Genomic DNA, 17,190 nt, shown 5'->3' on the forward strand with positions numbered 1-17,190 from the left:
ATTGCATTGTGTATACTGAAATTGTAATTTTTTAAAGGTATTTATGTTTGGTGTAGAAATGGGAACTGCAGACATTAGCAAAATAATAAGATGAAAGTTCTGGAAGTCCACCTTTTTGTTCCTTTGAAACTCTTTATCTTTCTGTTGCTGCTACTGTCCATTCCTGCCTTTTTTCCTTTGTCTTTGTTTTCCTACCCATGGTTTTAGTGGTGTGCAACAATGTCATATTCTGTTCTACTGTGTTATTAAAACTCAGTAATGCTATTAGACGTCACTGGCAATAAACATTACGAATATTATTCAGCTGTCAAACATTTATGATAGCGTCTGCCTATAACATTACAGTTTATGAAGAGCTGTACAGTTTGAGGGGTTAGAAGGTTCTCTTCAGCACTTAGTTATCTGATGTTTCTCCAAAGGATTTTTATAGATACTACTGCCATTTAATGTGTAGCTGCTTGTGTAGGTAATTATAACTTTCAGACATAATTCAAAACTTTTTAATACGAAATTGCAGTGGGAATGCTAACAACCTGTGTCTAATTCTTAATCTGTCTTTATCATTTGATTTTGTATTAATTTGTGGTGTACTGCAATTATTGCAAGATTTATTTTTAATTGACTTGTGAGGTCGAGTCAAAATACTAGTATTTAATTATGTCTGTCTTAGTTCTGACTGTATATTTTAAGTATTTGTATTAGGGTCACCTAGCGTGAAATGATCTATACTTGTGTTGTTTAGCAAATGTTTGTTCCAAAACGCCTTTACATTTGTTCTTTTTAAGTGTCATTTGATTCTTTCTAGGAGGACTTGCTGTTTGATTATTTTGAGCAAACTCTTTGGGGTGTTTTTCATTTTTGGTGTGGTTGTTTTTTTTTTTTTCTCTTCTGTTCTGCTTCCAAGTCACTGAAGTGTCACCACTGTGTCTATCTCAGTTGTAAGGAGCACATTCATATGTTGCGATGTGCTGCTTACATTATGGATACTCATACCACTTCTCTTATCCACTTAAAATTTGGACAGCTTATTTTGAGTACTAGACCTCAGATATTTTGCAATGGCGTCTATGTATCTTATGGAAGAATATATTGAGATCTTTAAATTACATGAGTTTAACCTGAATCTCTCAATTTCCATAGCAAATCTAGAATCCTGATTAATGGAGGGGTAGGTAGGTGTTGCCTTGCAGTGAAAGAACTAGTGAACATTTTATTTTCAGTGAATTCAAAATTGTATAGAACTGTGCATATTCTGTGTTGTAGTCTTTCCAGTGGTAGCAGAGATCTAGTTAATGTAGGGTGGGTTGCGTTTGTTCTTTTTTTATTTTTAAGTTGTGTTTATAGAGGCAAGGTCAGTGGTTGTGTTTATAGAGGCAAGGTCAGTGCATGGTCATCCTCTTTTTTTCTGTCTACAAGATAGGATATGGTCTTGTAGAACTAATTGGGAATATTCATTGAGATAATTTTTAAAGATTTCGCAATTCTGAAGGCTCGTTAGGTCAGCATTTAGCATAGATGCAAGTTGCTTCTAACAGCTGTTTTTTTCTAATGAAATAAAGATTGTATTTTCACAGTTGGACCAAACTACCATTTTTATAATTAGTTAAGGATTCATAATTAGTTTCTACTTTTTCATTATTCAAGTAGACTATTTAACATACCTGAAAGTAAGTATCTATACTTATTTTTTATTTTATATATGCATAGACAATCTCCTAGCAAATATATTTTTAAACAAATGAAACCTGGGTAGATTTTTTAAATAATTACTAATGGACATGTACTTGTCTCTCCAAATTCTTAATCTGTGTCTCTTCTGTATGAAGCAACTGCTGTGTATATAAACCTTGTTTGAAGTCTGAAAGTGCTAGGCTAGCATCAGTTTTTTCATTTCACTACCATTCTTCACAGAATGAAAAAAGTCAAAAATCTGCACTGCCTGGGCTGAGTGGAGTATGTACAGTATTGAAATCGAGTTACTAGAATATGTGGACATCTGTCTTAAGGTGGCTGGCAAGCTTTCAGTTCGTGTTACCAGGGCTCTTCATGATGAGACCGATGCGTTCCTGTGTAGAATCGGGTTAGGCAGCCTGTGTGAACGATTGTGGGTGTGCTGGTTTTGTTTCCTAAAGGAACAACTTAAAATTTTTATAACATCCTGTAGCAGTTAGTCCCTAAAAAAATAAATTAGAAAATTATATCTGTTTCAATTCATAGAACCACTGCTAGTGAGCAGCAATGGGAAAGAACATATTTCTGGAATCATCTGAGGCATCCGGTGATAAATAGCACTTCTGCTTGCCAGGTACAGGACTGCAACAAGGTTTTTGGCCTCTGTGGTGTAAATTGCTAGTGTCAGAGGGTATCAGAGCTGTTTACTGACATGCTTCTGAGTGCTTGAACAACCCCACAAATAGTCTTTTATTTATTTTTTTTTTAATTTGTTGAAGGTAAATTAAGATCGCTTCATATTGTCACTTCTTTCAGTTGCTGTTCTGTAGTAGATTTCTATATTACTTGCACAGATAAACTCTGTATGCAGAGAATGGTCAGATTTGGGAAATAAATGCTTAGTAGGCTGCTTGTTGATGTGGAATACTTTTAGGGCAATGGTTAAGAGGAGTCATCTTTCTTTGCTTATTTTCTTCAGTGAGACTTGGTACAAAACAATTTTTAAAAATTGTGCAATAGTGTCAAATGATAATTAATGATGTACTAATAACTGAACCAGCTGATTGATGCTTAATGTCTGACAGTGGTGTAGGGCACCAGAACTTGCTGTGAAGAGCAGAACAAGGAATGCCTGCTGCTTAATTGTTGTACTACAGAGAGCTCCGTAGGCAAGACTTAAATTAAAACTCTGGTCAGATAGATGCATATGTGATCTTGGGAACAGAAGCCAGAACTAAGATGGTGGTGGTTGTCCTAGGTGAATTCCTAATCACAGCACCTCATGTTCATTTCTTGCCCCCTTCTCCCTTGGCTCTTTTCTCCCCCTCTGTTTCACTTTTTGCAAATGATTACTCTTCTCCAAGATGTTAACAGCTTCAGCGAGCATGCCCTGTGAGCGTTTGGTCACCCTTACAGAAAGGTTGAGTAAATGCTCTGGGCAATGAGCAGCTGAAGTCCCTTTCTCTACAGTTTTGCACCACTTTTTGTTGCTGAGCATCGAGCAAAAATAGCTGTGGCTGCTGTCTCTCATGTGACAGGCACATGCCTATTAGATGTGTTTTTGCACATCCCCCGTGGATCTCTGTGCGATGTAACCTTGTGTGGCTTTGTTCTGTCAAAGAGGTGGCAGTTCTGGGGATCCACACTGAGTGAGGTTTTAAGCATGTGTGGCTTTTCCTGATGAAAACAGAGGCACCCTTTAAGCAGCAAAGTCCTGCGTTTCAAGGGTTGCCAGCTTGGTTATGTCCTCCCAAGCTCTCCAGTGTTAGTTTTCTTCCAGGAGGAGAGGTAGTAACTATAAGAGTGACTTCAAATAACCCTTCTTTCTTATTTGTATATTCTTTTAATGAAAAACTGACAAAAAGAAGGAACAAATTATAAATCTTTCATAACCAGCAGCAGGAGAAAGGAGGAGTAGTTGTGTTCTAGGGTGGTATTACCTGAACTGAAACACTTTATTTCATGGGTTTTTGGCCATTTTGAGAGTGACCTTTAACAAAGAACTTTTGCTTGATTTGTATCAGACAAAAACAGAAAAAAAAAGAAAGAGAGTTTTGCTCTTCTGCTTGTACTGTATCTAGTGATTGTGAAGTATTGTTTTAAACTATATTCTTCTTTCACCTTGGTAGCAGTTTTGTGTTTGTTACTCTATGTGATGTGTGGACAATTGTACAGATAATAATTTTCATATATGGCACATGTCATCCAAGAATTTTTAGCAAGCTGTGTAAACAGCATTTACTAAGCTTTCTAATGTCTAGTAACATTGGAAAGTATTCTGTCTGCTTTGCAGATGGTTTCCTGAGATTGTGGAAGGAAGCATAACCACAAAAGAACTTGAACCAGAGCACTTGGTTCTGCTTTCCCTGTAAGAAATGCTAGAGAGGGACTTTCCAATATTTAAAGTGGCCAAGCTGGCTAAAATTTAGGAATGGTGAGTAGAGAAGAGGGATAGAGAAAGGAGATTTGATGGTTCAGAATAAGGATGGGGAGTCCTAAGAGCTCTTGCTCCATGGGATTTTCCAATACTCCTGTATCTGAGCAGGTGGCAGCACCAAGCTTAGGCTTTTAGATTTACTGGTGTTTATCAGCTGCATCTTTAGAGATGAAATCCAGGAGCACACTCACTATTGTTTCACCAGGTTGTTTCAGCCTTCTAGTTGCTACTTGTGGAGCCTTGGGCTAGATTTGGCAGGCAGTTTTATTTTGGTAAAAGTATCGTAATATAAGAATTATTAATTGTAGGTTAAAGAGATGTTAATTTATTTAATAGCCAGTAGTAAAAGCCTAGTTTTGGTGGCTTTCACTTAGGCTAAATTTAAATCACTTGAGTAAAAATTTTTTGAGCTCTTTGCCTGATAAATTTTTGAGGGAGTTTTCAGTTACAGTTTTTCACACTTTACAGGGAACAATAGGAAGAAAAAGTTTATTTTTGTCTTACTGGGATTAAAAAGCATATTACAACAATTTTGTTGAGGAGTGATCTTCCCAGTGCTTCACCGCAGAGACTTCAGATCCTATGTCAGTGGCAGAGATGTGCTTTTTAGCTCTTCTAGTGACTTTAAAGTCTTAATGTCAGTATTTCTTAACTTTTAACTGATTTTGGAGCTTTGATTATTTGAAAACGTTTTTAATATGATACATACTTTGTGTATTTGTATATGTAAAGGATAATAAAACTTAGGCCTCATAAAAGCAGAGCACTGTACAATTTCTGATGGACCTGAGAGTGCTGATCCCCTTTGCCCCCCTTATGGTAGATTTTTAGTTCTGAAAATCAGCAGAAAGACAACCATCTCAAGGCATTGTGCTGATTTGAAATTCCCTGTTTCTTGTGACATCTTGTCCTCTGTGTCAAAAAGAAAAAATAAAGGAATGCCACTTATATGTTGGAATGGGCTGAAGCATATGTGTGTTTGTGCTCTGCAATATAGACAAGTTGGACCTGCAAGAGAGAAGTTTGGGAGGGTGGCATCTTTTAAAAAGCTTCCATAATCAAGAGTGAAAGACTGAGCCTTTCCTAGCAATTCCCTAACTTTTTTTCCTAATGCTATTAAAATTTCCATTGTTTTTGTTGAAGACCAGTGGGGCACATAGGTGTACTTGCACAGAGATTTTCTGAAGTATTATTAGAATTGCAGATGATATTCTTAAGCCCAGAGAAGAATTTGAAGTTAATGTATATAGACATGCCATATATTATACAGTGATTTGTTGTTTGTTTTCTGTTTGGAACAGAAGGCTTTTCCTGTAACTTTTATTGAGCATGGTATTTAGTTTGTCAGTTTGAACACCTAATCAGTTTTCATTTGGATTATGCTCTTCTGATGGGCTTAAAGTGATACAAGCTATTAAAAAAAAAGCCAAACACACCTAATTCAGCCTTTTATTTTTTGTTACAGTTAACACCTGTTTGTTTAAACTTTCAGTTGGTAAAAGTATACTTTTTGTTTATTTCTCAACACTTTGATAATAGCCTGGGTTTTGTTTAACAGCAACTAGCAACGTTTGGTTTTATGCATGTATGGTTTCCTGAAAAAAAATAAAAACTTTAAATGTGTCTGTAACATTCAGCCTTAGTAGCAGGGGGTCTTTGGAGCTATTTGCCCATTCTGTAATGTGAACATTTCCATACTTGGCAGTAAAGAATCCTAGACACACAGATTCAGATTTTTCGATCTGTAGTAGCCTGTGGGAGCTCAGCGCAGTTCTTCAGCAGTTCTGCATTGCCCAGTCTGTAGAAATTCACCCTGACTTCATGAAGGCCAGGTTTGTACTACTCAGTGAAAATGTCTTCATTATGTACAGTCTGGTCAGCCATATGGTTACCATTTAAATAATGTGTTGATGCAGTGTGTTTATTTAGTCTTCTTTAATTCAGATATTTTATTCTGAATAAAATGCAGTGTAGAAGAGGCTCAAGAAGAGCCTTGCTGTGGGAAACTGGCATTTATAGTTTAATAGGAGTTCAGTAGCTAAGAAATGTTTTACTAATAGCTGAAATCATGTGCTGACCCTTATTTCACATTAAAATGACCGGAGTTTGACACCAAGATGACAGCTGGTTAATACAACTTGAGATTTGAAAGTGCTTGAGTATATGTAAATATTATGACTGATCTCCTAAGCCTGTTGGAAGATACTTCCAGAAATGTCCTCGTTCCAACAGTTTACTGCAGTCCCCATTTTTTGAGAATAATATTGCAGAAGATAAACTATCTGCTGTATTCAGAGGACATAGAATAATTAAGAATGTATAATTGACTCCTGTAAACAAAGATTGCATGTATTTCGTACCTCTACTCAACTATGTTGTAAGAACTATCAAGTATAAAACATTGGTTTTCAGATTTGTATAGTTAAATCACTTTAAATAATCCTTGAGAAGTAGACTTCTTTGACGTCTGTTTTTTATATATAATTATGTATATCATTCCTTAGAATATGCAGTAGATAGATTAATAACCTTTTCGTTGAGCTAATCCAGCCACTAGAAATATAAGGGACAAATCATTTAGGGTCAAGAACTACAAGTTTTAAAGAAAGTGTCTTGGGACACAGTTGATTAAGGAGATGACAATTAACTTAGCAGAAGTAAGTCTGGCCAAAGTGACAAGCCCACTGTTACCTACTTATGCTTCTTTCAGTTTTACTGGAGAAATGTAATGGGGAGCTGAGCCCTGGATTGAGGTGAGGTGCTGTGCTGTAGTGCTCTTCACGCAAATAACAAATCACTAATTATAAGCCATAATCAATGTAAGATTTGCTTCATCTTCTCTGCCTGAAGTCTAAATAGGAATTACATCTAGATAAAATTAAATTGTACTTACAAGAGCCCCCATTTGGCTTACATTAACATAAACAATGGATTGGATAATCGTAAGATAGAAATTAATAATGTTGTAACTGGGATATTGATGTAGCTTTGCTCTGCAATTGCATTTATGTGCAGGGGTAGCTGTGGTATCTCCAGAGGCAGATCTGCTGTTACAGTAGCTCGTGCTGGAGAACTTTGCAAAATGAGCAATAGCAAACGACAGTAGCAGGTTATCGTAACCTCGAGGTGTGAGCAGCAGTTGCTCTTAAATGGATTGTTTTCTTGTCAGTGTTTAGGCAGTGGCCTTGTTGTAGGAGCCAAGTTCCATCGTGCCAGATCCACCAAGTGGAGAGCTTTCTTTGAGAGCTTTCAGGAAGTTGGAATTGATGTCAGAGCAAAATCTGGTGTCCTTAATGAGCAGTTCAGCTGCCTAGCTGGAAGTGAGCCATGTGGCAATCCACAGATAATTTAAATCAACTAACTTTATGAACCTGTATTTTCAACATGAGCTTACCGTATCCAGCCTCCTCCCCCAACAACCTAAACAAACTAGTGGCATAACTCAGTAAAATAACTGCAGTTGGTTTTCTTGCTGAGTGGCAGTTTTCTGCTTGAACGAGTGCTCGGGTAATATATATAGGACTGAACCTTGACTGGATCGTTTAAAATTGTCTAACACTAATGGGAGGGATTCTTTCACATTCTATCCACTACCACATTTTTTGAGGTGGAACTTACTGGGTAAGGAGGTGGTTATTCATGGCTTATTTTTTGTTAAAGACATTCCTTTTTTCCTGTACTGAAAAACATCGTTGGCTTTTTTTGGGAAAGAGGAGGAGTTAATACTAACACCCCTAATCCCTTGCAATTGTCTCAACTGTGGCACCTTCTAAACCTTGTTTGTTTTAAGGTTGGTTGGGTGATTGGTTTGTGGGTTTGTGTGTGTTTGTTTTTTCCCAGCCTCTGGCTAAAAATATAGTCAGTGAAGTCTGTTTAGCTTGTGAACTAGTTAGAATGTGCAAGTACTGTACTAGCACGCTGGCCAAACTGGCAAATTGATTATGGACTAGCCTTAGGCAAAAGACCTCTTCCATAACTTTAGGTTTATTTACTGTCATTACCATCTTTAAATCAGTCATTCAGATGTGCACTGAATTCTAATTTTGTTGATTCCAAATGTGTCTCTGATTATAGAGCAGTGTGATCAAGATAAGGACAACATAAGAGCATCCCTCTTCAAAAACTTAATTAAAAGACCTTGTTAGCCACTGTTTCAAGGAAATCACTTCCAATGGACATAAATATAACAATACTCTGTAATCTAGGCTGTGTTGTACCATCTGTGGTGCCACTGGTTGTGTCCGCATTACCAAGGCACTGAATCCAAGCTGAAAGAGGCTGCTGAGAAGTAGAGGTTGTCAGTGTGAGCCTGGCACCACAACAGCATGATTACCTGGCTTTTAGTCTGTTTGCAGCACAGAGATACTTCACACCTGGACGAGGCATGAAGCCCATCTTAGCCAGGATTAGTTTGGGTAAATATACCATGGGGGCAGCTTTCCACAGCATTTGTTTTTAAGGGACTGCTTAACACACTTCTTAATTCCTAGACTGATTTAATGTATGCACCTTACTGTTTCTTTCCCCTGCAATACTGTGTGGAGCCAGAAAGAAGGGTGAGAAGCTGTGCTCGCACTGAGGGCAGAACTGTTTCTTTTGGAAATATTGAGCTGGGGCAGGTTGGTTTAATGATAGTAAAGCGTGGCAACCTGATATTGAGAATAAACAAGAATCTAATCACAGTGCTGGCTTACTGCAAGTCTGGGATCATGCCAGTGACCTAAGCCTCTAAATTACCTGTGGATCAAAGAGATAGAAAGGGATCTGCAGTACCCAGCACCTTAAAAAAGCGAAGTTAGCCAGTGAAAATGCTGAAGAGAAAGATGCAAGTTATTCTGAAACAGTTAAACTAATAAGCAAAGTCATATTAAACAAGTATTAAAACAAACCATGGTTCAGGTCAGAATTGTTTCTCTGCTCTCTTTAAAAGTAAATAAAATAACAGTGACAAAAACCCCAAAGCTAAGTTCTTTTTCTATCAAATGTATCGCCTGACTAGCATTGGTATACAAAATATTCAGAAGAACCTAAAGATTTAGTTTATACTTTGCACATTTTGAAACAGTTTTTTTTTGTTAGAAGTCACAGTGCCTTTTCCATGTTTTCTTTTTCAGCTATTATATACAATGTTCAGTTTTATTAATTTATGAAAACATATGTAATTTGCTGGATACTTCCCAGTATTTTTTAAATGTGCGTGATAGGAATGATTGAAGCTACAGTAAGTTGTGAGCTCTAGTGTTTTGAAGATGGATTTAACTGGTTTTTGTGAATTTAATTTCCATTTCCAGCACCCGGCCTCACTGGAGTTGTTGGAGGGCGCCCCAGAGTGTAAGTTAACTCGTGCTCTTGTACAGTGTGATGGTAGCGTTCCTACCACTCACCATCACTAGCTTCCCTACCTTGACACAGCAACCACAGAAGCAACTCAAGTCTTTCTATTGCACACTATGCTTAATAACTGATAACAAGATAATAGTAGGTGCTACAAGATATGTTTGTAAATAGTAAAATTCTTTATTGAATTATTAAAGAGTTACATAAGTCTCTGATCAGCTCATAACCATGTCTTTGCTTAATGAGCTGTAGGGAGAACTTTTAATATGACTTTATGGCAAGGGAGTAGCTCAAGCATATGCCAATACATGCACATTTCTGGAACAGATTTCTCTTGTGCCTGTTAGTTTTGAATATGGGCACGGAAACGTAAGGTTGAATGCCTCAGAACATCCCACAAAATGCTGCCATGAACCCATTACATGAACAAGCTGAACAGAATAATGTTGAGCGTATTAAAAAAAAATATCCTGGTTTGATTCAGTATTTTCTAGATCTGGCTAAAATCTGCTGGTGACTTATATGCTCACCTTGCCATATTTATTCGTGAGAGCATCTTAAACTTTCCTGTCCCTATACAAATATTTTGGTATGTCTGTCTTGCAGATGGAAATGGGAGAAGAATCTGTAGATATATTTCCAGTAGCTCTGCGTAACTAGCCTAGGTATCAATGTGGAGCTAATGACAGTGCAATAGACTTCAATGTCATGAAGCACATCCTTTGTCAAAATATTTTCCAGTATTTTGGCTACTCTCGCCCCCACAAAACTTTTTAACAAAATCTTATTTTCTTGATAATGAAATGTAAGGAATTTCTACATTTCTCAGGCTTCCCAAAATTGTTTGGAAAACCATTGCTAATCATGGCTAAATAGCTTTTAATTTCTCAAGTGTTTTTCTGCTGTATGAATAGTCTAAAGATGTATGATCTACCGTTTTCATTAACTTCTGGTTAAATGCATTTATGCATGTTGTTTTGTGTGTCTAGATCTCCAGTTCTGAAGCCATTTTTCTTCTATTATCCCAAAAGCAACGTTCAGGTAAGATTTACTGCTTATATCCTGCTCTGTTCTTGTTGAAGTCATTTGGAAAATTCTGCTGGCATTTTTCAGTGACTTTGAGTCCTAAAACTGCAAAGTATTCTGGTAACTTTGATTAAAAAATATTTACCCAGAGACTAATGTTATTCACACAAAATGTTTTATAACAATTGAACTTGCCAACCTTGCATTTTAATTGCTGTGAATTTTGAAATATTTTGCATCAAAACCGAACTTCTCTTTTCAGGCTCCTAGAATTACAGATTTGGATTATTTTTACTGCATTTGCAAAGAGTGCTTATGAAAATGATATAATTTTTGAAAGTTAATGGTCCGTCTTTTAAGAGAAGGCAATTGGGTGTTCAGAAAGTTGAACATTAATCTCGTGAACTTGGACACATCTGACTTTCGGGAGGGCCTACATTTTATATATACTACTGGAAATAAACATTAAAATCAGTGAATTTCCTCTGATTCACACAGGTTTTACATTAAGAGAGAGTTGGGCCCTTTCCTTCCAAATACCCTGTCTATAAAAAGAGGAGTAGTAATTTCTGCTCTTGCCTATACTGCAAAAACTGTAGGATTATGAAAGTCTGTGAGACTATTGTGATGAGTATCATGGATGAGCCTGTGAATGAGATCTATCGCTGTGGCCTTATTCAGTTCATAACAATAATTTCTTTCAGTCTGAGAAGTTCTGGTTCAGATGACTGGGCAGTCCTAGGTGAGAAATTAGAGAGTAAGATGAAACGTTGAGCTAGAGCCCTACACATCTACCTCTGTGTTGATTGAAGCCTTCATGATAAACTCGAAGAAACTGGTTTTACTGAAAACATGGAATGTTCAGATTGATAAATGTTGATCTCTGCTTTTTGAATGCCATCAGATACTTAATTTATCCTTTGTAGGCTGAAGGCAAAACTGCATATATGCCCTTCTTTTTCTGAGGCCTTTAATTGACTTTTAGCTATTACCTGTATGTCATGCCAGGGCATCCTAATAATGATGTTTCTCTGTCAGTAAGAGCTTACTCACTCATTCACCATCAAGAAAGTGGCCAAAGGCCAGGACCATTGGTCTGTGTTAGACCACAGGTACTGTGACGGGCTTCTGCTCAGGGTGGTGAAGGGAAGCATTAGGAGCACAGGCAGCAAGTGAATGGGGGAGGTAAGGAGGAGAGGAAAGCAAACAAACAAACAAAAACACACAACCCCCACAAAAACAACCAGACAAAACCCACTTGCTTAAAGAAACGACTCTGTAAAATGATTATCAGTAATCAGTGTAAGTGTTCTAAGCATTTCAGAAAAGGTCTGTGTCATTTTCAACTTACATACAGTGTTTAGCACAAATAAGCCCAGATGTTGCGTTTTTCTTTGAGTAGTACTCTGCATCAGTGGGAAATAATTCAAGATTAATTTTACAGAGAGGATGCTGCTTAGTTGTTATTAAAACTAAGTTTATAAACTGTGCAAAGTGTAAAAGCCCCCCTGCTTCTTGTCATTTAAAGAAGTACTTATTTTTATTGTCACTTGCATTTTGCTTTATACAAATGGCTTGTCTTTGCCGAGTTTTATATGAAATTATTATCTTTATGGAAGTTTAGCCTACCACTGTTTTGTTCGTTAAATTAAATGTAAACTTATTAATTAGCACTGTGTTCCAGACTTGGTAAAATGCTGTTGAAATTCAATAGCAACTTAATTTAGCAGGGAAAGAAACCAGTGTCTTATGTACTCTTTTCAATACAGAAAATCGAAGTCCTTGCTCTAGGTAGCTAATCTGATGAATGTACTGATACACCGCCATGCCGTGTGACCTATCGCTGCTGTACTGCAGTAATATTAAAGGTTACGTAAAAGTGTGCTGTAAGTGATTCAAGTCCTTGATTTGAAGTTTTAGCCATGTATTAACAACAGTGGTCTAGCTAGAGATTACAGAGGAAGGAAGGTATGAATTGACTGCTGTTCTGGATTAGAAGTTCCGTTACAAAGAGTCTAGTTGCTCTAGTTCAGCATTTGACCTAAAACAAAAAAAACCTCTGTAAGGAGATTTTCAGATATGTTAACGTTGCCACAGTGGGTTCTTTGTTTTGTGTTTAATAACACCTTTCTGGGTGTCAGTTTGGATTCAATATTGTATTTTTGTTTCTACTGCTCTTATGCAATTGTCCTGATTTTATCATTGATCACCAGTAGTTTTATGGTGCTAACAGTAGTTATTTTCTGTATATGCTTTTTTCAGGCTTAAAAAGTAACCTAAACCTTTCCCTAGGGAGAAAAATTCTAGCAAACCTACTGAAGGCAAGAACAGCTTTTCTGAAATATTTTTACTCTTTAAAATCTTCCTCTTGCATAAGCTTTGGAGGCATTTGTCACTATTAGCTATTCTTCAAGAACAATCTTAAGAAAGAGGGTAAGATGAATAGAATTGTCTTGAATCTGCTGACAACTGAGCACTGATAACTACTGCAGTTAAGTTGGTGTGTATTGTTTTGTTGTGGCGGTATAACCTGGTTATATGTCTGGGTCTTCAATACTGAGAGTCCTCCAATGCAGATAAAATGGATGCAGTTAATTTTTCTCCATGATTTTGCTATATGATTTAACCAGATAAACCATTGGTTACACCTTAAGTGAACAGCTCATTCAGCTAATGGAGTAACAGACTTGACTATGTACTTTTTCAGATTTCTTTAGTGGTGGAGGTAGAGAGAATTCATCATACAAGATGAACAGCAAGGCATTTTTTTTTTTTCATATTTTCATCTCAACACAAACCCAAAATATCTGGTATTAATTTATTTTTTTATAAGTTACTTTCAGAAAATTCATTTGAAAATGAATTTGGAATCCAAAGAAAAGTTTATCATTAATATGGACAGTGACATTAAGAAGAAAAAGGGTTTATATTGTGGAAGAGCTGGAAGCTTTCAGGTTTTGGGATCAAACTGTCAAGAGTTGGGACACAAAATTCCATGTAGTGTTGCTGTATATAGAGGCAGCTGGAAAGAGAGAGATTTGTATTCCTTTAAAACATACCTAACCAGATAGGTAATTTTTGGGGGGGTTTTTTACACTTTTTTTCCCTACACAAAGATTTCTTTTAGGTGTATAATGGATCATTATTGTTATTGTGATTTTTTTTTTTTTAAAAGGGAGGGCCAGAACCTTACTCATAAAGCTGTTATGTGCCAGATCAATAATTAGAAAAATGCTTTATTTGTTCACACGTCGCACTGGATTTCTAATTTGATAGTTTGAAAATTGCTATTTTTTTCCAGATCAACCTGTTTTTAAATGGACAGCACGTTGAGACATTTGAGGAGGATCTCACATTTACATCGGATGAGGTCGTTTCAGTTGATCCACCTAAGATTAGCAGTGAATTGAAAGGTATGCTCATATTTTTATTCGTGAATGTATCATTTGCTGTTTCTGACCTGGAAAATCATGTGCTAGATTGTGAAATATATTTTACCTCTTTATACTAGATATTTTTAAATCCATTGCAAAACACTTAAGCTACTTTTCTTGGAAGGGAGAAGGTTAGCATCACACAGTATAAAATGTATTTGAGACTATAACAAGTACTAAGTAAACTGTTCTTAGAAAAAACCACAAAGTCTTAGACACAGCTGAAAACAGTTGAATGCTGGCATGAAACATGTTTCAAAGTATACTGCAGTCTTACTTTCTTAATCTTGGAAATAGTTGGTTTTACCTTACATCAAATAGTTGTGTTCAGAATGGTGGACACACTTAGAGAATGCTTAGCATTTAAATAATTGAAATTTGGCCCTATTTCATATGGCAGCCTTCACAAAATAAAGAAGAATGGGATCAACCTGGAACTGGAGTCAATTAGAGAAAACACACTAGCCTAATGATCTGGCATGAGTAATTCCTGTGTTAGACTTGTCTAACCAAATTCTCTGAAGAAAGAAAAAAAGAAACTTGAGAAGGGCAAACCAGTGAACTGAGTGGAGCAGGTCAGGATGCCTGCAATGAAAGGGAAGTGTTCAATCAGAGTTGTTCATAGAAGCTAGGTACTAGGTTACAGATTATTCAAAGTGCTAGACATCTGAAAATTTTTGTGTTGTTTCTTATGGCCAAACTATATACAATATTTGTTAACATACAGCACACTTCATCATTCCCTTTTGGTCCAAAGAGAGTCTTTATTACCTTATTCCTGCTCACTAGAGAAATGAGAGAATTAATTTAAACCTGCAGATAGATATTTTCAAATCTTAATCAGGTGACTGTACCTGAAGGTTACTTGTTAGAAACATTTCTAAAATAATACTAATGCTGAAAGTGTCATTTGGGTATTTAAGTTTATGAATACTCAAAAAAAAAAAAAAATAGTGCTGTGAAGGCACCAATATGTTAAGATTTATTCTGGATTCCAGATACGAGTGAATAGTATTTCTCAAACCTGGCCACAGAATAGTGTAACAACTAACTACAAGTTAATAGGGAGTGTTCTGTATCTTGTAGGGAAACTGAAATACATATATGACTGTGTGTGTTGCCATTTGAAAGTCACTGACACTGGATGTCTCATTGCCATGCATGAGTTTGTTTTCTCCATTTATTCAAACATCTCTTCAATGTGGTGATTTACATGTCACGCAAAAACAAGTTAAACTCTTAAGTATATTTTCAGCTCTTATGTCTGTTGCAAATCTAACGTCACGCCAGAATCTCTCTGCTGCCTGGCAGTTCCCAGGAGGGCAATGGGAGATTGGCACCATCAAACTGGGGTGAGTTAAGGAATAGGAAGTCATTGTTCTGTTTAATAAAGGGGTTAGCAAAGGTCCCGGTATTTTTTTTTCCAAGGTGACAACAATGCTAAATACTGGAGAAACAAAAAGCTATTAGACTCCCTGTTGCCTTCTTATCCTTTGAGAAAACTTTCTGAGGTGACTGACATCAGCATTTAAGTACTGAATTCTTCAGGCCTTATTAAGGCAAAACCCCACATTTGAGGGACAGCAGAGCTCTTCTGATTGTTTTCCCTGAGAAGGATCTCTCAACTTTTGCCCTTAGTTCTAAATAGAAATGTTTTCTCTATGTGACTGAAGACTTACCTACTAATGTGGCTTAATGCATGGGCAGCATGGATGAGAAATAGACAAATGAGTTAGACTTTAAAGGGAGTAACTTCTGCTAAAACATTTTCTGTCAGCATTTAGCAAGGAGGGAAGTATTTCTCTTAGTTTCGTGGTTATCTCAAGTGTGAGGGACTGTTAGTTGTCTTTGAATAGATAAGAGAAATATGCGAAAATGGCTTTCAAAAATGCTGCTAAATGTGGTTCTGGGAGGGCGGAATTTGAATTTACCATTTGCCCTTGCTTTGAACGGAATTCTTTCGTAGATTTGTTTAAGATGTTTATTAAATGAAAACAATTTCCTGATAAACAGATCATGAAAGATAAATCAATTAGAGTAATAATAAATGAGAACACCAGAACACTGTCTTGAGCTGATTTTATTTAAAGGGAGACTGTCAAAGACTGTCTGTAAAATTTCTGGTGGAGAAAAGACTTCTACAGCTTATACAATTTAAACATTGTCATACTTCAGCCTTTGAAGAAGCACTACATTTTCTTCTTGAATTGTGTATTGAATGGAATTATTAAAAATAATGTGATTTCTGTGTTTTATAAAGTGTGGTGGTCTTGTCCAAAATGAGCAATGAGCTTTAGCTGGACTTTTCAGATCCTCTCTCAATGGAGATGTTTAATCAAAAATAATATTCCCCAATTAAATAAATACACCCTTTGATATTTTCTGCCAAGTTTCATGGCACATTTCTGATTTTATTTTTTCGTGGAAGTGAACATGGAAAAGACTGTGAACATCAAGCTCAGAACAAACCTCCTGTGTCAACTCTTCAATTGTACGCTTTCACCATTTCAAATTTCATGGTACCATGACTTAGTATCAACGAAGAACCATTGTGCTAGACTAAACTGTAATCACTTTCAGCTCATCTTTGAGCAGACTGATATATGTTCTAGAAGTTTGGGTCTTAGTCAAAGCAGTTTAACACTGGGATGTTGTTTGGGCTGTGGGTAGATGTTCTCCTGATCCGGCTGTGCTAGTAGAAGAGGTTGCTGCAGTGAGCCCCCAGGTTGTTCATTATTGTTTTCCCCTTTATTGCCACTCACGTGCCAGCAAAGCTACTCTTGTGTTGCTTGATGTGTTTCAACCAAGTAAGTACCATGAACTAAGATACACTATACAAATTATGTGTCATGTTGTAGTGAGGCATTTTCATCATCCGCAGTATCTCCCACCCTGTACTCAAATGAACTTTTGGGATCTGTCCAGCTGCCACTACCATAGACTGGCAGCCTTCCTTTCTGATAGGGACAGCGAAAACTGCAGCCAGCGGGACTTAGACATAGTTTCTTTCTTACCCAGCTTTGCTAAAGCTCTTTAGGTGAGTCTGGCTCATGTCTGAGGAAACAGCAATTCTCTGTGGGCAGGAAGGAGTTCAAGGTAATGATTTGGCTGTGGCTGGGTTTACCTGATCACCTGACACATTTCATGGAGTGTATATCTTAATAGTGGGTGCACTTTAGTTTAAATTGTACTTGGACTTACCACAGTGTTAATTTTGGTTTCAGGTATAATTTAAACATTAATTCGTTTCTTGAGGGTGAGTTTAAATTGGTATAGTTAAGCTTA

At 36.8% G+C, this 17,190-nt stretch overlaps 1 protein-coding gene across 4 annotated transcripts in view; it reads left to right on the forward strand.

Moving 5' to 3' along the window:
• Window positions 1-17,190, forward strand: part of LOC135988318 (uncharacterized) — a 60,290-nt gene that overhangs the window by 32,028 nt on the left and 11,072 nt on the right. For 3 of the 4 annotated variants that reach the window (XM_065634205.1, XM_065634206.1, XM_065634207.1), the window contains exons 14-16: window positions 9,400-9,439; window positions 10,435-10,486; window positions 13,773-13,884. In XM_065634205.1, coding sequence (XP_065490277.1) covers window positions 9,400-9,439; window positions 10,435-10,486; window positions 13,773-13,884 — 204 coding nt within the window. Of the gene's footprint in view, window positions 1-6,818; window positions 6,862-9,399; window positions 9,440-10,434; window positions 10,487-13,772; window positions 13,885-17,190 lie in introns of those variants that run through there. The other variant, XM_065634208.1, reaches the window with a different exon arrangement.

This window comes from Caloenas nicobarica, chromosome 4 (genome assembly GCF_036013445.1).
Source record: "Caloenas nicobarica isolate bCalNic1 chromosome 4, bCalNic1.hap1, whole genome shotgun sequence".
In the NCBI taxonomy this organism is placed as follows: domain Eukaryota; kingdom Metazoa; phylum Chordata; class Aves; order Columbiformes; family Columbidae; genus Caloenas; species Caloenas nicobarica.